This window comes from Scyliorhinus canicula, chromosome 4 (assembly GCF_902713615.1).
Source record: "Scyliorhinus canicula chromosome 4, sScyCan1.1, whole genome shotgun sequence".
NCBI classification, from domain to species: Eukaryota; Metazoa; Chordata; class Chondrichthyes; order Carcharhiniformes; family Scyliorhinidae; genus Scyliorhinus; species Scyliorhinus canicula.
This window is the reverse complement of record NC_052149.1, coordinates 55,016,829-55,038,971: the sequence shown is the minus strand read 5'-3', so window position 1 is coordinate 55,038,971 and position 22,143 is coordinate 55,016,829. Positions and strand designations below refer to the sequence as shown.

Sequence of the window (22,143 nt, the reverse complement as noted above, 5' to 3'; positions counted from 1 at the left end):
GGCAACCCTTCCTGGACCTCTTAGATCAGAGATAGAAACTGAGGTCGTGACAGCAGCAACCCGGGAGGGGAGGGGAGGGCGGGAGGGAGGGGGGGGGGGGGGGGGATAACAACGAAGGAAACACGGTATCGGTGGTGTTACGGGCAAGGCCTGCCCGAGGACACTGCCAGAAACGACAAGGTGGTCTGGCGGCCGGTTCGGAGGCGGGGGGGGGGGGGGGGGGGGGGGGGGGGGGGGGGGGGGGGGCGGGTAGGGGGTGGGGGGGATTCTTGTTAAGTAGGGGGGTTTGACTTTGTTTTGATATAATTCAAATGTAGGGGGGGTTAAAATGTTTGTACTCTGAAAAATTTCTCCAATAAAAAGTATTTAAAAAAAAAAGAATCTGTCTAGCAGTAATCAATAATCAAGTAGTCATTAATATCCTCGTGTTAACTCTCTGGTTTAATCTACTCCTCGTGCTGTTCTCAGGCTTTCTCATTTGCTAACCCAGCATTCCCTGAGGTCTGATTTATATACAGAGAAATGGTAGTGCCCTCTAGTGTTTGAATTACACAGATGTAATAATTAACCCTTCACTAGCTTGCCTATATACATATCATTGCACTGCCGACCTTGCAAAGTCCTCCTTACTAACATCTGGGGGCTTGTGTCAAAGTTGGGAAAGCTGTCTCACAGACGAGTTAAACCTAGTCATACTCACAGAATCATACCTTATGGGCAATGTCCCAGACACCACTATCACCATTCCTGGGTATGTCCTGTCTTACCGGCAGGACAGACACAGTAAAGGTGACAGTACAGTGGTATACAGTCGGGAGGGAATTGCCCTGGGAGTCATGAACATTGACTTTGGACTGCATGAAGTCACATGGCATCAGCTTAAACATGGGCAAGGAAACCTGCTGCTGATGACCACGCCTGCCCACCATCAGCTGGTGAATCAGTACTCCTCCATGTTGAATACCACTTTGAGGAAGCACTGAGGGTGGCAAAGGCGCAAAATATGCTTTGGGTGGGGGAACTTCAATGTCCACCACCAAGAGTGGCTCGGTAGCACCACCACATACCGAACTGGGACTACAGCAGACTCCACGACAGAATTGGTAGAAGTAACCACCGCACAGTCCTTGTGGAGACAAAGTCTTGTATTCAAATTGAGGATACCCTCCATCATATTGTGTGGCACTACCACCATGCTAAATCGGGTAGACTTTGAACAGATTTAGCAAACCAAGACTAGGCATCCATGAGGCGCTGTGGGCCATCAGCAGCAGCAGAATTGTATTCAACCAAAATCTTCAACCTCATTGCCCAGCATATCCCCCACTCTACCATTAGCACTAAGCCAGGGGATCATCCCTGGTTCAATGAAGAGTGCAGGGGAGCATTCCAGGGGCAACATCAGGCATCCCGAAAAATGAGGTGTCAACCTGGTGAAGCTAAAACACAGGACTACTTGTGTGCCAAACAGCAGAAGCAACAAGTAATAGACAAGAGCTAAGCGATTCCACAACACACGCATCAGATCGAAGCTCTGCAGTCCTGCCACATCCAGCCGTGAATGGTGGTGGACAATTAAACAACTCACTGGAGGAGGAGGCTCCACAAATATCCCCATCCTCAATAATTGAGGAGTCCAGCATATATGTGCAAAAGACAAGGCTGAGGCATTCGCAACAATCTTCAGCCAGAAGTGCCATGTGGATAAACCTCCAGAGGTCCCTAGCATCACAGATGTCAGTCGCACCCCTAGCCAAGCTGTTCCAGTCCAGTATAACACTGCCATCTACCTGGCAATGTGGAAAATTAGCCAGGTGTGTCCTGTACACAAGAAACAGGACAAATCCAACCCAGCCAATTACCCCCCTATCAGTCTACTCTCCATCATCAGCAAAGTGATTGAAGGAGTCATTGACAGTGCTATCTCAGCAATAACCTGCTCAGGAATGGTCAGTTTGGGTTCCACCAGAGTCACTCAGCTCTTGATCTCATTACAGCCATGGTTCAAATATAGACAAAAGAGCTGAATGCCACAGGTGAGGTGAGAGTGACTGCCCCTGACATCAAGGCAGCAGTTGACCGTGTTTGGCATCAATGAGCCCTAATTAAACTGGAATCAGGGGGAAATCGCTCTGCTGGTTGGAGTCATACCTGGCACAAAGGAAGATCGTTACGGTGGTTGGAGGTCAATCATCTCAGCTCTAGGATATCACTGCAGGAGTTCCTCAGGGTAGTGTCTTAGGCCCAACCATCTTCAGCTGCTTCATCAATGACCTCCATTCCATCATAAGGTCAGAAGTGGGGATGTTTGCGGATGACTGCACAATGTTCAGCACCATTTGCGACTCCTCAGATAATGAAGCAGTCTATGTCCAAATACAGCAAGATCTGGACAATATGCAGGCTTGGGCTGACAAGTGGCAAGTTACATTTGCGCCACACAAGTGCCAGGCAATGACCATCTCCTACAAGAGAGGATCTAACCACCACCCCTTGACATTTAATGGCATGACCATTGCTGAATCCCCCACAATCAACATCCTGGGGGTTACCATTGATCAGAAACTGGACTGGCCATATTAATACTATGGCTACCAGGTCAGGTCAAAGGCTAGGACTCCTACGGCGAGTAACTCAAGTAAATCCTGACCCCCCCCACTCAAAGCCTGACCACTATCTCCAAGGCACAAATCAGAGTGTAAAGGAATACTCTCCACTTGACTGGTTGAGTGCAGCTCCAACAACGCTCAAGAAGCTCAACACCATCCAGGACAAAGCAACCGGTATGATTGCTCGCCCTTCCACAAACATTCAAATCTTCCACCAATGACGAACAGTGGCAGGCGTGTGTACCACCTACAAGATGCAGAGGTAACTCACCATAATCCTTAGAGAGCATCTTCCAAACTCACAACCACCGCCACCTAGAAGGACAAAAGCAGCAGATACCTGGGAATCCCACCACCTAGAGATTCCCCTCCAATTCACTCTGGAAATATTTTTTAAAAATTAAAAAAAAAAATTTAGAGTACCCAATTATTTTTTCAAATTAAGGGGCAATTTAGCGTGGCCAATCCACCTACTCTGCACATTTTTGAGTTGTGGGGGCGAAACCCACGCAAACACGGGGAGAATGTGCAAACTCCACACGGACAGTGACCCAGAGCCGGGATCGAACCTGGGACCTCAGCGCCGTGAGGCAGCTGTGCTAACCACTAGGCCACCGTGCTGCCCTCACTCTGGAAATATATCGCCGTTCCTTCACTGTCACTGGGGCAACATCCTGGAACTCTGTCCCTAACAGCGCAGTTGGTGTACCTACACCTCGAGGATTGCGACGGTTCAAGAAGACAGCTCACCACAACATTCTGACGGGCAACTAAGGATGGGCAATAAATGCTGGCCTAACCAGCAACGCTCACATCCCACAAATGAATAAAAAGTGTAGTTTTGAGTGACATATCTCTATTGTTAAGCAGATGCTCCATGAAAAAAAAGCACAGATAACGTGAGACATGAAGAAATGTGCTTGGGAAGACTGTGAATCTAGATTTTACTAGGTTAGGCATTACTGTTTATCAATAAGGAAGCCGGAAATTTCTCATTAAAGAGCTCAAGGAGTCTTGTTAATTCTGGGATAAGAATTTGGTCGACAAAATTGTGATTATTTGGAAATTGCATAGACAGTTTGCACCTCTGGTGCCACAAAAACAAAAAGCTTTACGAGGTGCTGTATAAAGAATGACTACCTTATTGAGCAAGTCAGGGCTTGATGTGAAATTTGTATAAAAAATGAGAAGACACCACCACGTCCTATTGTGAGCTTGTCACTAGCCAGTGACTTTTAGGACGCAGTGGCAATAGACTTAAATGTATGATACAAAGCTGGGGATTTTTTGTGTTACACTGCATAGAAATGGTGAACAGATTTAGCTTATCCACTGTAATACTGTACATGGCTAAGACAAATAAATCATTGTCAATAAGGCAAGGAGAAATGGGTGGGAACAGTATTAGGAACACCAAGCAAATTACTGACAGGTAATGCTGGGGAATTTGCTCATTTGAATATCATAAGTTATGCTCACATGGTTCAGAGCCTGCTTAGTAATGGTTTGAGAGAGAAACCATGGATGACATGTTGCAAAAAATATTGGTTGATCAACCAGATTGTAAATTGCAAATGATGCTGGCATGAGCAGTATAAGAACTCTTTTCAAATGGTTGGGGCTTTGCAGTCCATACCAGTTGGTTTGTGGCAGGAATCCAAATTTGCCTTTGGTCCGATCAGATGCCCCTCTTCTCTGGAAGGGACTTGCATTATCTCTACATTTCTGTTCACCTGAATGCTTTGAGCGCAGAAAGACTTGCATTAAAGCAGATGTTTCAGGGAAAATTTGGCGAAACGTACGGCACCACATCAGGCTGACAGGAATACAGTTTAGTCAACAAGACCTGGTACATTCACTGCGCTTTCTGGCCTTCCCTATCTTTACTGCATTTTGCCAATCCACAGGTCTTAATTCTTGACCTAAATCCTGCACATTTAACCAATGTTTCTATTTACCAGTGGTTTTTCCTGCCCTTCCTATAATTGGTGGCACTTTTGCCCCTTTAGTAGTAGGCAGTGAGGAAAAAGTGGTATTTGTGCAGCACGGGAATTAAACCATTAGGTTGATTCTTCGGGACTAACTGGCACTGCCTTTACCTTTACAGATTTGGAACAAAACACAGTCAGTGAAGAGGCACTGTGCACTTTACGTACACACATATTGGGCAATTATGAGTTGTTAACTGCAGCAAATAGAGAATTGACTGACTAGAAACACTGAAGAGCAAGATAAGGCTATTGATTCAAAAGTCCAACTATCCAAAGGAGGAACAAGTTAACATACATGCCAGAATAAGTATGTATAGAAGCTTCAGTAGAAATGTTAACTTTGTTGAAGAGTCACATAGGTTAAATTGGCAGAAGTAAGGTTTTGATAAAATTGCAAAGGCATTTGCATCAGATTTCAGAATTTAATTTATGCAGTTACAAACAGAAAACATCCGTAAATTGGGCTACTGAAATCCAGTTCTGAGAGGAGTTCAACAGTTGACACAATTTGAAATATTTTATACCAATTTAATATGTGCAATGTGACAACCCTATGCTTAATTAGCTGGCCATAACTGCGATCAAGTATCTCCCAGGCAAGAGGTTAAAGAAACCATAGTTCTTGCTCTGATTGATATCCAGTAACTCCCTTGAAGAAAGGTTTTGTGTGAACACTGGATGAGGATAAGGTCAGGCTCAATAATATCCACTCTGCACTGACTGATGCACACAGATAAGTAATTACTTGGATAAGATAGTGAAGACTATCACGATTCATGGAATAGTTTGCTCCAGCATGTGACCAACTTCAGGAGTGAAGGGAATTATATGGAAAAAACTGTAAGTTTTTCTTTTAAAAAAAACCTGATAATGCCAACTCCAAATTTCAACAGAGAGAGCAGTTTGTTTTAAAACAAACATTGAGTATGAGTATGTTCGTTGGATTAAAAAAAAGTACATCAAATGCAAAAAAGAAGTTTGGAAACCCCTCACTTTTAAAAGGAGTCCTTTTGTCTCAATGAGTTTTTTTTTCATTTTCTGAAAATATTTTGCAAGTCCTGTATTGTGCCTCCAATTTGTATTTTAAGAAAACAATTGTTTTTATAGTCCTAAAATATTCTAAGGTCGCAACAAGAAAAACATATAAATATTTTCACATCTCTTTACCTCATCCCTTATATCCTCTTGTTGTTGAGCTGCGAAGATCTCCATGGCATTAATCAGCCGCATCATCAAATCATCTACTGTTGTATTACCTGGCAACAAAGGAATACAACCGAGCTTTAAGCTATTAAGATTAATTTATGTTTGATGGAGGCAAGCAATTTCAGCTTTCATTAGAAAGGTATTAAGTAGAGGCACAGTTAAAAAAGGTATGAATTCAAGATCGGATTGAATGTATTAAGTGGCAGGGCAGCTATTTTTAACCACAGACTTAAACACGCTTGTTTTTAGTTTGCAAGGAAAGATCCATTTGTAAATATTATACTTGATAGAAGAAAAATCTTGAAAAAGATTAATTTACCAGAAAGCATTTTGTGTATCATGCATAGACACAACATAAATCAAAGTACTGTATTCAAATGTTCTCATCCTCAGAATAAACATTCGCCAAAGTGACAAATACAATTATTGGACTTTCTAATTTCTGCCATTTGTTTTGATTGTTCCACAAACAAATTACACGCTCAGAATATTGATTTTCTACTTGAAATTACCTTGAATCACGTTCAAAACTTCATTGGATGATCGTTTCCCCATTATTATAAGTAGTAAGGGAAACTGATCAGTTTTGTATGTCCGTATGGTTTGGGCCACAACACTACCAAAATGTCTTGTGCACATGCTCAAAAACCTGTAGAAAGAGGGAAAAAAAACCAATTTGTTCAAGAAAAGCATTCAATAGTCATTAACCTGTAACTGAGCACAAAGCTGAAAATGTTTTTTGCATGAATTAAAATTTATTTCAATACTTTTCAACAGGCTTTGAAAAACATCCTAATCTATATAGTATCCCATATATAAAATGCTCTCAATTATGCACATTTGAGATAATGTGCTTGTGTGCCAGTGCATATGTATGCGTGAGAGAGAAAGGGTGAGTCAGACAGATATTATGGGACTTACTTTTCAACTTTTGCAGAACCACAGCAACTTGACATCTCAGCAGAAAATTTATAAATAACAATAAGTGTGATGTGGACAGATATGGGAGACATGAAAAACTTATTTAACAATTCAGTTTTTGTTGAATACAAATTATAAATTCAAAGTTTTACATGGGATAGAGGTTTTAAATTTTACTCAGCACAACACAAATAAAAATGAATTTGTTTGTGTTGGGAGTAGCGGGCATGTTTCAGTGTATTTATGTATTAAGAAGTTTAGTTCACGTCGCAATTAATTGAATTCACATCTCTAATCATTGCGATAAATCTTTCAGAACTGGTTACCTCATGGCTGCATACTATAATTGAAGAATGAAAAGTAAAAAAAGCAACATTTCCTTTTTCAAAATGGCTGATAGTTTGCTAAATGTTGCATAGCTAAATATTCATATTTATTTATGATGATCGCAGACTATAGTGGGGAAGGTTGGAAATTGATCTTCAAATGAATAATTCAATCTGTTAGAATGTAGTGATAAAATTGGGGGGCGGGAGGGGGGAGTCGAATTCCACATCCAGAACGGATCCCACACACTATTTCCCAATCCTGAGATGCATATGATAAATCTATTCAATTGTATTTTAGAAACCAAATTCTTTTACTTCTAATTCAGTTTACCATTGTATTTGCTTTATAGATTTCAAAACATTCAAACATCTTCCTTAAAAGGTCTTCAGTTAAAATAATATTCTGCCACATTATCAATTGTAATGAAGTAGAGAAAGATACAACATCAGGTTATCTAGCTTTTCGGCATAAACATGTGTTTAAACAGTACTTCAGACAGCTTCAATTTTTCTTATATCGATTTATTTTGTTTTAAACTAAAACGAGAATGCCAAATTTATTTTATCAATAGTCCACAAATGCAACTTGCCAAGATAGGACCAAGTTGTCGCAAAGTGAACAATGCTCTGCAACTTTATTCATGGCTAAAATGGACTGCTGAATGGGTTTTTTGTTTTGCAATTAGATTTAGAACATTTGTCAATTCTAAAAAAGCTATTGATTTTACGTATTAAAACACTTGAATATTACATATAACTGACCCTGGTTTTGTCTATTCAATCAACTGGTAAGTCAAGGGGTAGATTGTACCTGCACTAGCAGGTTTAAGTGGAGACCAACATTACAACTATATGTGAAAAAATGCAATCTGATTTTACATCTAAATATTTGATGGTAACTCAAATGCCATAGTAATAATGAAATGCAAAGGATGGAGTGTAAATAGAATTTTTTTTGCAGAAAATCCAATTTAATAGTCTGTTGCTCAGATAGCTAGAAATATAATCTGAGGAATGTGGAATAAAACACGGAATGGTGGCACACTGAATATGACCATTACAGGAAAATAAATTAAGTAATATATTCTTCTTATTGGTTCAAATATAGAACTATTTCTTGGCCTTGGTTCCAGCTATCATAGTTTTGGTGAAGGAAATATCGAGCTATATAAATAACTTAGAAAATGTTGAAGCATTTGCACTAAAAAATTAAGAATAAAAATTATCTGATGTTAGGAATTGCCTCCAAGAGAGTTTGCAAGGTTCCCCCCCAACACACTCTGCCGGGGGTTTGAGAGTATAGTGCTGCTTTGGTCAGTGTATATGTGAAGGAATGAGAGTGCAAGTGTCAAAGTGAAAGCCTCCATGATTGTGAGTGAGACAAATTTGTGAGAGTCGAAGATAAAGTGTGTCTATGAGCGAGTATGTGTATGAGAGAGAGGATGACTCAGACAGATATCATGGGACTTTGCTTTCAATGATCATAGATCATAGAATTTAAAGTGCAGGAGGAGGCCATTTGGCCCATCGAGTCTGCACCCGCCCTTGGAAAGAGCACCCCCTTAATCCCACGCCTCCACCCAATCACCCAGTAACCACACCTAACCTTTTTGGACACCAAGGGCAATTTATCATAGCCAAATACCTACCCCTGCACATCTTTGGACTGTGGGAGGAAACTGCAGCACCCAGAGGAAACCAACACAGACACGGGGAGAACGTGCAGACTCTGCAGAGACAGTGACCCAAGCCGTGAATCAAACCTGGGACCCTGGAGCTGTGAAGCAACTGTGCTAACCACTATGCTACCGTGCTGCCCTCCGTTCTGCAGAATCTAAAAGAGAACAGCTTGACATCTAGGCAGAAAATTTACAAAAAACAACAGTGTAATGTGGGCAGGTATGGGAGACAGAGAAAAAAACAAATCTAGTTTTTGGAATAATATTATACAGATTAGGTAAAGTAAAAATTGTAAATGAAAGTTTTATGCAGGAGAAAGGTGTTTATGTCACTCAGTGCAACACATATAAAAATCAATTAGTTTGTGTTGGGGATAAAAGGGATGTTTGAGTGCATACCCCAGATTATAAATTAGTAAAAATCAATCTAGCAACTGAATTTAATGTAATTACATTTAAACATTTAAAACTCTATTTCATTGCATACATTTGCCCAATTGAAACGGAAACACAGAAACTTTACAACGCAGAATATAGTCATTCTGCATCCAGCCTAATTCAATTTTGTACCTCTTGGTCTGTAGCCCTTGTGGTTACAGCACTTCAAGGGCACACCTAAGTATTTTTATTAAGTTATGATGAGAGTTTCTGCTTCTACCACCCTTTGTGGCAATGAGAGTTCCAAACCCCAAATGTCCTGTGGGTGAAATTATTTCTCAACTTCCTTCTACAAAAAAAAAAATCCCAAATTTTCTTGTGTGTACTTCACTCCTGGTCTATACATTTGTTTTGTAGGTATATAGGCACATATGGACACCACCAACAGCTGTTGCATTGTAGGTGGTACAACAAAAGAGTGTAGCTGGAAAGAACCAAAAAAATGTCATCCTCCCCTTTGGGGAAGAATACAAAAGTATATATTTTCCATAGCCTCAGGTTCTACAGGAGCTCCTCAGTAATCCTTGACCGAACGAAAGATACTGTAGGCAAGGAAGTGATCTGGGGGAGAGGGATTTCAGGAAGGGTGTGGCACAAAAGGCCAAGGGGAAATGGTTGGGTTTTCTCTTGTTCAAAATGGGAATTACTTGTCACTTAGGTGGCATGAATGTTAGCAGTCATTTGTCAGGCAAAGCCTATGCAGGTTGACATAATAGTTTATTGTCATTGTATATGAAGAGTTGTACACTGCAGAATCAATGTGGATCAATGTGAAAACTCCAATCATGATCTTAGATTGGATGGATGGTCATCAATGAAGAGGGATGGTCGTCAATGAAGTATCTGAAGATCTGAGGAACACCTTCAGTGATACCCTGAGTTTGAGATGAACGGCCTCTGAAAAACATGCTATTCCTTTGCATCAGGTGTGGTTCCAGCCATTGGACAGTTTCTCCTTTCATCCCTCTTGACTTCAAGAAGTCAATGTTAAGGCTCGGTTGGTACCATACCCAACTGAGTGATGTCTTGTTGTTGAGGTCAGTTACCATTGTAACTCCAGAGGCATTCAGCTTACGTCAATGTCTGGATCAAGACCACGATGAGTTCTGGTGGAACTTGAACTGGGCATTGATAAGATATTGGAGCACTAAACCATTTGCAATATTTAGTGTCAATATTCTAGTTTGGCTTTTCACAATTCACAATAAAGGTATCTATGTAGTAAGAAAATGTAATTTAACAAATAATGAGTCAATTTGGCCAAAGTTTATTCAAAGCAAAACTATATTTATTAACTTCTTGCCTCATAGCCATCGACAGCACAAAGGAGTCCATTTGGTCCAATGCACGTGGACTCTGAACAAACGTTCTACTTTCCCTACTCCCATATTCCTTTTACATCACATACATACACCAGGAACAACTCCTCCACCATATCATTGCTAGTTTGGTTTGTCCAATCTGTATGTAATTTAAGGTCACCTATGGTTACAGTTATGCCCTTGATAAAAGCAAATTACTGCGGATGCTGGAATCTGAAACGAAAGAGAAAATGCTGGAAAATCTCAGCAGATCTGGCAGCATCTGTAGGGAGAGAAAAGAGCTAATGTTTCGGGTCCAATGACAATGGATTTGACAAAGAGTCATTGGACTCGAAACGTTAGCTCTTTTCTCTCCCTACAGATGCTGCCAGACCTGCTGAGATTTTCCAGCATTTTCTCTTTCGTTGTAGTTGTACCCTTATTGCATGCATCTTTGATTTCTTGTTTAATACTTTCCCTTACATCTTTACTACTGTTTGGGTGCCTATAGCCAACGCCCAACAACACTTTCTGCCCTCGGTGTTTCTTATCTCTACCCATATCGATTCCATGATGTTACGAGCCAAATATCCTTCTTCACTATTACATTGATTTCCTCCTTTATTAGCAATGCTATGCCACGTCCTTTTACTTTTTGTCTGTCCTTCCCGAATACTGAATATCCCTAGATGTTCAGTTCCCATCCTTAGTACCCCTGCAGCCATGTCTCTGTAACTGTAACTATATCATAATCATTTGTATCTATTTGCACTGCTAATTGATCTACCTTATTACGAATGTGAATGCATTAGCACAAAAATCCTTTAGAACTTGTCTTTTTAACCTTGTTAGTCATATTTGCTTTATTTTGCATTATGATCCTATTTGTTTCTTGCCCTTTTTTTTGCCTTGCACTTTTGCTTCTTCCATTTCTGTCCTTTATTTCTATCTTTATTCCTCCCTCCCCTGTCTCCCTGTTCAGTTTCCCATCCCTCTGCCACTCTAGTTTAAACCCTGCCTGACAACACCAGTAAACAACCCCGAGGACATTGGTCCAGAGCCCCAACCAGATGCAACCTGTCTTGCTTGTACTCATCGCACCTTCCCCAGAACCGGTCCCAATGTCTCAAGAACGTGAATCCCTCCCTCCAAGAAATTTTATCACACGACCTTAGTACTAGAAACGAGTGCTACGACCATTCCTTCACAAGTGACAGACCAAGGTTTTGAAAAAAAAACTGGCAAGACTATATTTGGAATTGTACATACATCGTTAAAGCCTATCAATAGTGGGGGTGGCACAGTGGTTAGCACTGTTGCCTACCAGCGCCAGGGACCCAGGTTCAATTCCGACCTTGGTGATTGTTTGTGTGCAGTTTGCACATTCTCCCAGTGTCGTTATGGGTTTCCTCTGGGAGCACCAGTTTCCTTCCACAGTTCCAAGATGTGTAGGTTAGCTGGTTGGCTTTGCTAATTTGCTTAGTGTCCAAAGGTTAGGTGGGGTTAGGGCCGAGGTAAGGTGTTCTTTCAGAGTGTCGATGCAGACCCGATGGGCCAAATGGCCTCCTTCTGCACTGTAGGGAATCCATGAATGCACCACTTCCCCAGCTACATATTCATCTGGTACATCCTGTTAGTTTTACTCTCACTAGCATGTGGCACTGATAATAATCCTGAGATTACTATCTTTGAGGTCGATTTATTTAGTTTATGTCCTAACTCCCGATATATTCTGCTCTAGGGACCTCATCCCTTTTTCAACCTATGTTATTGGTACCGGTATGTACCACAACCAGTGGCTGTTCATTCTCCCCCTTCAGAGTGCTCTGCAGCCACTCAGGGACATCCTTGACCCTGGCAATCATGGGTTATCTAGGGCTTCAACTCAATTTTCCCACCTGCTACCCATATCCCCATATTCAGCTCAAGAGTGCAAAATGAAACTAACCTCAGTCTGACTGCCTGTGCAGAACATTCTGGAATGGACAGCCCAATCAGCATAGAATGTTAGTTGAGACCCGGGAATTTAAAACAGCTTATTGGCTGCCAGCCAAGTCCATCAAGAAGTGTCAAAACTGAGGCCAGACCAGGCAGCACATCGTACCGGGGGCTTCCTGAGGCCAGGCCAAACAGCACACCTGGCTGGGACTTTCCGGTTTTGTTTTAGAAAGGAGAAATCCATCTGAATGGAATTGTCCAGGGACAAAAATTATAAAAGCCAAAAAGAACAAACTACAAGGAAAAACAAAGGATGGACAAGAATTTTCGAGGCATTTAACAAAAATTGGATGTTTCTCTTTGCATTAGAAGACACAAATTTCAGTGAGGAAATGAATATCAGCAGAGAAACTTGAAGGACTAAAAACAATCAATTCCCCAGGATCTGATGCACTCTAGGGTACTAAAAGGGGATAGCCAGCACATCCACTATCACTGCAGCTACGATTTCTCCAAATTCCTTCAATTTGAGAATGGCTTCACTGGAATGGAAGTTGGCAAGTACAACACCACTTTTCCAGAAATGAGAGAGAGAAAACACTAAACTACAAGCCAGTTAGTCTCACAAAAGTTGTTGGGAAAATGCTAGAATCTATTATTAAGGAAGTCTTTTCAACAGACTTAGAAAAGCAAAATGTGATTAGAACAAGTTAGCATGGATTTGTTAAGGGGAAATCCTGTTTGACAAATTTATTAAACTTTCTTTGTAACTATTAGGGTAGATGAAAAGTGGAACCAGTGGACATCACTCAACTGGATTTCCAAAAGGCATAAAGTATATGACATTGACTGGTTTCCCTTCATCTACCCTAGTAGTTACATCCTCAAAAAATCCCTTATTAAATTCGACAAATTTAATATGGCACAACACAAAAGGCAAGAGTGATCATGGAGTTGGGGCTAGAGAATTGGTTAACAGGTAGAAAGCAGAGTGGGTATGAATGGGACTTTTTCAAGTGGTGAAGTAGTGAATAATGGAGTGCATCAAGGAACAGTGCTGGGGCCTCAGCTATTTAAAATCTATATTAAATGATTTAGATAAGAAGACAGGGTAAGGTCTCAAAGTTTGTTCATATTACGAAGCTAGGTGAGAGGCTACAATGAGATATAGGCAGGTTGAATGAGTGGGCAACAAGATGGCTGATGGAGTATAATGGAGGGAAATGTGAAGTTTTTCACTTTGGTCATAAGAATAGAGAAGCCGAATATTTTTTTAAAAGGTGTGAAACATGTAGGTATTGATGCTCAAAGAGAGTGTGTTAGTGCAAGGAATGCAGAAAGTTAGCATGCAGGTCTATCAGCAATTGATAAGGCAACTGACATTGGAGTACAAGAATAAAGGTGTTGTTCAGGGTTTTGATTAGACCACATCTGGAATACTGTGTGGTGTTTTGGTCTCCATAAATAAGAAAAGAGGCGGTACAGCAAAGGTTCATTAGATTGCTTCCTGGGATGGGGGATGATGTGGGGAAAAGTACAGCTATTCGACTTTAGTGTACTTTATTCTTCCGCTCACGAGAAACCAGACAAAAACTGTGTGTGTTAAAACTAGGCCTCTAATACAAGCTCATAGCAGGGGCTCGTGGCATTCCTAGTTGGGATGCCAGAGGGAACAGATTCAAAAACGATATAGACAGATACATTTTGAGATTCGGTTACAAGAAATGAGCATATACCAAACATTTGTTACTAGTTCTCCATGTCCAATCATGGTAATGTATTACTCTAATGTCGGCAAGTACTTATTTGTCTCTACTTATCTACTAGCTGCTAGACATGAGCGAGATAAAGATATGCCTGAACTGTGGTGTCCCATACTCCCATCGTCCAGTGTTTTGTAAGACACATGAGCAGCAGCTGCATAATGGTCAATTCAGTTTCTGTCTTTAAGAATATACCAGCTAGCATGCAGCAGCCCATTGCTTTTAAACCCTTTCAAGGGGTTTATCCCATGATGAGATGTTGAGTAAATTGGGCTTATATTCTCTGAATTTTAGAAGAATGAGGGCAACCTCAGAATATAGAACAGTACAGACACTTCGGCCCACCATGTTGTGCTGACCATTTCTCCTAATCTAAGATCAACCTAACCTACACCCCTTCAATTTACTGCTGTCAATATGCCGGTCCAAGAGTCGCTTAAATGTCCCTAATAACTCTGACTCCACCATCTCCGCTGGCAGTGCATTCCACACACCCACCACTCTGTGTAAAGAACCGACCTCTGACATCTCCCCTATACCTTCCTCCAATCACTTTAAAATTATGTCCCCTCGTGACAGCCATTTCCACCCTGGGGAAAAGTTTCTGGCTATCCACTCTATCCATGCCTTTCATCACCCTGTACACCTCTATCAAGTCACCTCTCTTCCTTCTTCGCTCCAGTGAGAAAAGCCCGAGCTCCCTCAACCTTTCTTCATAAGACATGCCCTCCAGTCCAGGCAGTAGGCTGGTAAATCTCCTCTGCACCCTCTCCAAAGAATCCACATCCTTCTATAATGAAGCGACCAAAATTGGACACAATATTCCAAGTGTGGTCTAACCAGGGTTTTTTTAAAGCTGCAGCAAAACCTCGCGGCTCTTAAACTCAATCCCCCTGTTAATGAAAGTCAACACACCATACGCCTTCTTAACAACCCTATCAACCTGGGTGGCAACTTTGAGGGATCTATGTACGAGAACCTCAAGATCCCTCTGTTCCTCCACACTTCCAAGAATCCTGTTTTAAATCTTGTATTCAGCATTCAAATTCGACCTTCCAAAATGAATCACTTCACATTTATCCAGGCTGAACTCCATCTGCCACTTCTCAGCCCAGCTCTGCATCCTGTCAATGTCCTGTTGTAACCTGTAACAGCCCTCGACATTATCTACAACTACACCAACCTTCGTGTCATCGGCAAACTTACTAACCCACTCTTCCACTTTCGCATCAAAGTCATTTATAAAAACTACAAAGAGCAAAGGCCCCAGAACAGATCCCTGTGGGACACCATTGGTCACCGACCTCCAGGCAGAATGCTTCCCATCCACTACCACTCGTTGTCTTTCTTCGGCCAGCCAATTCTGTATCTAGACAGCCAATTCTGTATCTAGCCAGCCAAATTTCCCTGTATCACATACACCCTAACTTTCTGAATGAGCCTACCATGGAGAACTTAATGACACATTCTCCCTGTCTCTGCGTGGGTTTCACCCCCACAACCCAAAGATGTGCAGATTAGGTGAATTGGCCCCGTTAAATTGCCCCTTAATTGGAAAAAATAATTGGGTAATCTAAACTTATATAAAAAAAGAAACATGTAAAATTCTGACAGGGCTAGACAGACTGGATGCAGGGATGCTGTTTCCTCTGGTTGGGGGTTGGCCTAGAATAAGGGATCACAGTCTCAGGATACACTGTAGTCCATTTAGGACTGAGATGAGGAAAAACATTTTCACTCAGAGGTTGGTGAATCTGTGGAGTTCTCTGACACAGAGGCTGTGGAGGCCAAGTCACTGAACATATTTAAGAAGGAAACAGATAGATTTCTAGACTCTAAAGGCATCAAAGGGTATGGGGACAGGGCGGGAGTACGGCACTGAGATAGAGAATCAGCCGTGATCATATTGAATGATGGAGCAGGCTTGAATGGCCAAATGACCTACTCCTCCCTCCTATTTTCTAGGTTTTCATGTTTATAAAACATGAGGTGAAACTACAATACAGGAGTACATGCATGCTAAACAAAGGACGCAGAATGCCAAGCCAGAGCTAAGCAATTCCACAACTAACAGATACAAAGCTCTGTCGTCCTGCTACCACCAGTTGTGAATGGTGGTGGATAATTTAACAACTAACAGGAGGAAGTGGCTCTCCAAACATTCCCAGTCAAATTGATAGAGGGGCCCAGCACATGAGATCAAAGTTGAATTTGGAACCACCTTCGGCCAGAATTGCCAAAATGGATGCTCCATGCGGACTCTCATCAGGGGCGAAATTCTCCGACCCCCAGCCTCGGAGAATGGCGGGGGCCGGCGGGAGGCTACGGGTTTCTGTGCTGCCGTTATTCTCCGGCCCGGATGGGCCGAAGTCCCGCCACTGAGAGGCCACTCCCACCGCCGTGGTTTGAACCACCTCTGTGCCGGCGGCGCAAGCGGGCCCCCGGGGTCCTGGGGGGGGGAGGGGGGCGCGGGGTGATTGGACCCCGGGGGGTGCCCCCACGGTGGCCAGGCCTGCGATTGGGGCCCACCGATCGATGGAGGCAGAAGAGAATCCCCCAGCGCGCATGCGCCGGTGGTGACGTCAGCGGCAGCTGATGCACCTGCGCATGCGCGAACCGGCGAAGGCCTTTCGGCCAGCAGCGGCATCGGGCGTCAAAGGCCGTTGTTGCCGGTTTTGGCACCAGTCGGTGTGGTGCCAACCACTCCGGCGCGGGCCCAGCCCCTCAATGTGAGGGCTTGGCCCCTAAAGGTGCAGAGAATTTCACACCTTTGGGGAGGCCCGACGCCGGAGTGGTTGGCGCCACTCCGCTACACCGGGACCCCCGCCCCACCGGTTAGGGGAGAATTTCGCCCCTGATGCCCCCTCTATCATAGACCCAGTCGTCTGAAAATTTGATTCAATCCACCTGACATCAAGAAATAACTAGCACACACCAGATACACTGACACCACCAGACAAGATAGCAAATTGTTCAGAAATGTCCAGTCCACAAAAATGAGGACAAATTTAACCTGGCCAATTACCACTCCATCTATCTACACTCAATCATTAGCAAAGCAATGGAAGGCGTTGTGGATAGTGCTATCAAGTGGCACATACTCACCAATAACTTAAATTTCTCTCTCCAAAGATGCTGCCAGACCTGCTGAATATTTCCAGCATTTTCTGTTTTAATTTCAGATTTCCAGCATTGACAGTATTTTTGTTTTGGCAATAACCTGCACACCGATGCTAACTTCAGGTCTCACCAGGACCACTCACTCCAGACTTCATTACGGCCTTGGGGCAAACATGGATAAAGAGTGGAATTCAAGAGGTGAGAGGAGAGTAACAACTATTGATGTCAAGGCAGCATTTTAGAGTTTGGCATCTCGGAGTCCTAGTAAAACTGAAGTCAGTGGGAATCGGGGAAAACTCACCAATGGCTGCAGTTATATCTAACAAAAAGGAAGAGGGTCAATCATCTCATCGCAGGACATCACTGCAGGAGTTCCTCAGTGTAGCGTCCTAGGACCTAGACCCAAAAATCTGAAATTGCTTTATCAATAGCTTCCCACCATCATAAAGCCAAAATTGGGGATTGTTTTCCCCTAAAAATTGCAGTGTTCAGTTCCAGTCACCATTCCTCAGGTAAAGAAGCAGTCCTCTTCTGAAAGACCTGGACAACAATACAGCTTGGGCTGGCAAATGGTGAATGGCAATGAACACCGACAACAAGAGAGCTCTAACTACCTCCATTGAATTCAATATTATTACCATCACTGAATGCCCGAACATCAACATCCTCAGGTTCACACTTGACCTGAAACTTAACTGGACTAGCCACAAAAACAGGTCAGAAGTTAGATATTTTGCAGCAAGCAACTCACCTCCTGACTCCTTCTGAGGAACTTGCAGGTGGTGGTGTTCTCATGCATCTGTTGTCCTTTTTCTTCTTGATAGCATGGGTTGCGGTTTTAGAAGGTGCTGTCAAAGGAGCCTTGGTGATTTGCTGCAGTACATCTTTTAGATGGTACACACTACTGTCACTGATGTGTCAGTGGTAGAGGGATTGTAGGTTTAAGGTGGTGAATGGGGTGCCACTCAAGCTGCCTGCTTTTCCCTGGGTAGTGTCAATTTTCTTGAGTGCAGTTAGAGTTGCAGTCATCCAGGCAAGTGGAGAATATTCCATCACACTTCTGGCTTTGGGGAGTCAGCAAGTGAGGCACAGGTTTCCCAGCCTTTGATCTGCTCTTTTAGCCACCGTTATTTTGTGGCTAGTCCAGTTAAGATTCTAGTCAATGGTAACAACCCCCCCCCCCCCCCCCCCCCCCCCCCCCACCCCCCAAAACCAAATATTGATAGTGGTCCTGTAAGCCATGAATTTACTATTTAAAGTGCAATTTATCTTTTTATTTGAAGCACTGTTGAACGGCTAATATATAGAACATACATAGAAAAATACAGCACAGAACAGGCCCTTCGGCCCACGATGGTGTGCCGAACCTTTGTCCTAGATTAATCATAGATTCTCATAGAGATTACGTTTTTTAGATTTTGATTTGTGCGCTACAGTAAAATTTTAAAAAGTGATATCTTGCGAGTTGCTGCGGAATCTCAGTCTCTGACCTGCTCTTGTAAGCATGGTATGTATATGACTAATCCAGTTCAGTTTCAGGTTAACGGTAACCCCCAGAACATTGATAATGGGATTCTGCAACTCTAGTATCACTTAATGTCAAGGGGAGATGGTTAGATCCCCTCTTGGAGGTGGCCATTGCCTGGAAATTTGTGTGACATTAACGCTACTTATCATTTATCGACTCAAGCCGGAACGCTGTCTAGGTCTTGTTCCATATGGACATCGACTGCTTCAGTATCCAAGGGATTGTGAGTGGTGCTTAACATTGTGTAATAATCATCACCGAACATCCCTACATTTGGACCTTAGGGTGGAGGGAAGGTCATTGATGAAGTTAAAGACGGTTGGGCCAAGGACACTGTCCTGAGTCCTCCATCATCGCTGTCAAAATTATGGAACACCCTATCTAAAAATACTGCAGTGTACCTCCACTGCATGGACTGCAGCTGACTACCATCTTCTAAAGCACAATTTGAAATGAGCACTAAATGTTGGCTTCAGCAATTACATCCACATTCCATAAACAAATAATTTAAAAAATAGCACCTTAAAGTTAGGATTTCTATCCAACATATTCCTGTGCCTCACAAAATGTTATATTCAGTTGGTTGGGGGGGGGGGGGGGGGGGGAAGAGAGAGAGAGAGAGAGAGAGAGAGAGAGAGAGAGAGAGAGAGAGAGAGAATGAGATGAGACTCAGAGAGAGTGAGAGAGAGTGAGAGAGAGAGAGAGAGACAGACAGAGAGAGGGGAAAGAGGAGGTCATTAATATTTCAAGTAACAATTTTTGAGGTACAGAACTCTTTTGGATTTGCAATATAATTATGCTTGGAATTAGTTTATGACTTTTAATTTGAGGTGCTATATATAACTTCCCTCATATAAAGAATCATTCATTAGTATTTGGACTATGTGTTTATTCTCAATGTTTAATTTGCCTTATACTTGAAGCATGGAGGGAACATGTTTGTCAATCCCCCACCTCTTTAACAATTATCTGACAAGGCCTAGTGATATTATTCTACTGAGACAAATACCTTTTATCCCAGCTTCTTGTGTTGCTAGGAAATCATTTACAAGTGCACCATCAAACAATACTGTAGTAATTATGAATAATTGACAAGGAGAAGCGAACAATGAACAAGTCCATCTGAAACCTTACACTAATAAAGTCATTAGATGCTGCCCTTTCGATGGTTCTTTAAAACTTCTGAAGTTACAGGAATACACTAGCTCATTTGTGAGGATACTGCAAAAGAATAGATGCTGTTGGCAGAAAGCAGGTCTAGTGTTAAACCATGCTGCAAATTGATCTCGACATATCAAAAGCTGCGGAGAAAAGGAGAAAATGAGAGTGTCCAACATAATCCAACGGTAATAGGAGCCCCGAAAAACCAGGAAGAAACAGTGGGAAAGTGACAAAGGCTCCAGATGTTGTGGAATCTTAATCTTTTGTAAAATAGTTTGTAAAGGGCTCTACTCAGGGAGCCCTAAATAAGGCTGATACTTTAACTACCTCTTTCTACACACAACGTGCACAGACGGAACGTTTAGATGACTACTCTACTGGAAAACAGTTCAGATCATGTGCCCCTCTGTCCCTCTCCACAGAATAACAATTAAACTCCATCTGTTTCCTAACTACCTACAGCGAAATCCCTATTCAGTAGGCTAAGCAGCAGGACAACATAAAACTTTGGAAGCCGTGTCCTGCACAGAGGCCCACACCTGTAGTGGATTTGCAAATGGGTCAAATGGGACCAGCACGGTCAACTGCTCTCCATCCAGGCATGCATCATTCAAAGCCCTGTTTGTGCCAAGGGTCAGCAGCTGTGAATATGGTTAATTACTTGATGATTAGGAATGACAGGTGAGGAAAACCTGCTGAAAGGTGCCCAAGCTACTTAACACTCTAGGCTGCATGGCAGATGCAGGAGAAGGAAGGGTGCAATTCCCAACATGCACACCGTATTAGCCTATAGCTGCACAATACCAAATAAACACAATATCAACACGCTAAAATTTAACATGCGAGTAAACTGTTAAAAACTATTCACAAATATCGTCAATTCTCTCTGTGGCATGAATGCTAGCTGACATGTCAATTCTGCTTAAGACTAATAATTATCTGGATTTTCATCTGTCAACAACAAACTGCCGGGACACATATAAAAAAGGAGCTTTTTAAACAACTGCCAGAAAGAAAAGTTAAGGAACTATAAAGGTCATTAGTTGTCATTTTGTTCTGCAAATTTACAACCCCACTTTCCAATTGCAAATGTTTTTCAAATTTGTTACTTATAAAAATCTTGAAATAGTAAATGAAGAGCAAAACAAAACAACTCCAGGCAACCAATTCAGTTTGAGGATTACAGATGGCTGCAAAGGATATTCCAACTGGGCCAAATTATGGAACAAGGCAGAGTTCAATAATGCCAACTGGTAGCTGAAAAGATTAATTACCAAATAAAACAAAAGTATGACTGTATTTTACACCTGCAATATTCCATCGAGAATTAAATTGTCACAGTTAAAATGAATTTCCACAGTGAAGAAATATTTCAGAATAACACTAACTAACGTACCCTTGAGGAATTTTTTGAAAAATACCACGTGTCTATTATTAAAAGCTTTATATCACTTAATGTAATATTGTGTGTATTGCATTCTAAGCTTGTGCCCAGCTTTCAGTGATGTGACTGGCCCATGGTGTGATTCATGCAAAGCCCAAATTAAATGTAGCCACATCACACCATGAGCCAATTAGATCCTCTCAATTTACTTTTATCATTTCCATCCCCCATATTCTAAGTAAAGGGTTAATCAGGTTAACAAAGTGTTGTAATGTAGAACTGATGATTTTAGACTGTAGTAATGTTAATTTTAAGGCTTTGTGAGTTGGGAAGTAAGATTAAATATCAATATTGTTACAATGCATTAACGTTTAAAAAGCAATTCACATACCTAATTTTAAAAAAAAGTATTTTTATCCCAACTTTTCAACATTTTTACATTTTACAACAAATTCAAACCTACCCAACACATTAAACCTCCCACACACCCATACCTCCCCCCCCCCCCTCAACAGTCAATGGTAACAACTCTCCAAAATGCAGAATGAACAAACCCCAACTTCTGTAGAACCCACCACTCTTCCCCTTTAGAGCAAATTTCACCTTCTCCATGGCTAAGAACTCCAGCAGGTCCCCCACCACTCGGGAGGCATAGGGTGGAGAAGCTAACCTGCACCCCAACAAGAGCCGCCTGTGATCGATCAGTGAGGAGAAGGCTAAGACATCTGCTCCCGCGCCTGTCTACAACTCCGGCCGGTCCGACACCCCGAATATG

The 22,143-nt window shown here is 42.2% G+C and overlaps 1 protein-coding gene across 1 annotated transcript in view; it reads right to left on the bottom strand.

Moving 5' to 3' along the window:
* faf1 (Fas (TNFRSF6) associated factor 1) overlaps positions 1-22,143 on the bottom strand; it is a 490,861-nt gene that overhangs the window by 137,740 nt on the left and 330,978 nt on the right. Inside the window, exons 14-15 of the mRNA XM_038794284.1 lie at positions 6,319-6,455; positions 5,768-5,856 (exon numbers count right to left, since the gene is read on the bottom strand). Coding sequence (XP_038650212.1) covers positions 5,768-5,856; positions 6,319-6,455 — 226 coding nt within the window. The remainder of the gene's footprint in view (positions 1-5,767; positions 5,857-6,318; positions 6,456-22,143) is intronic.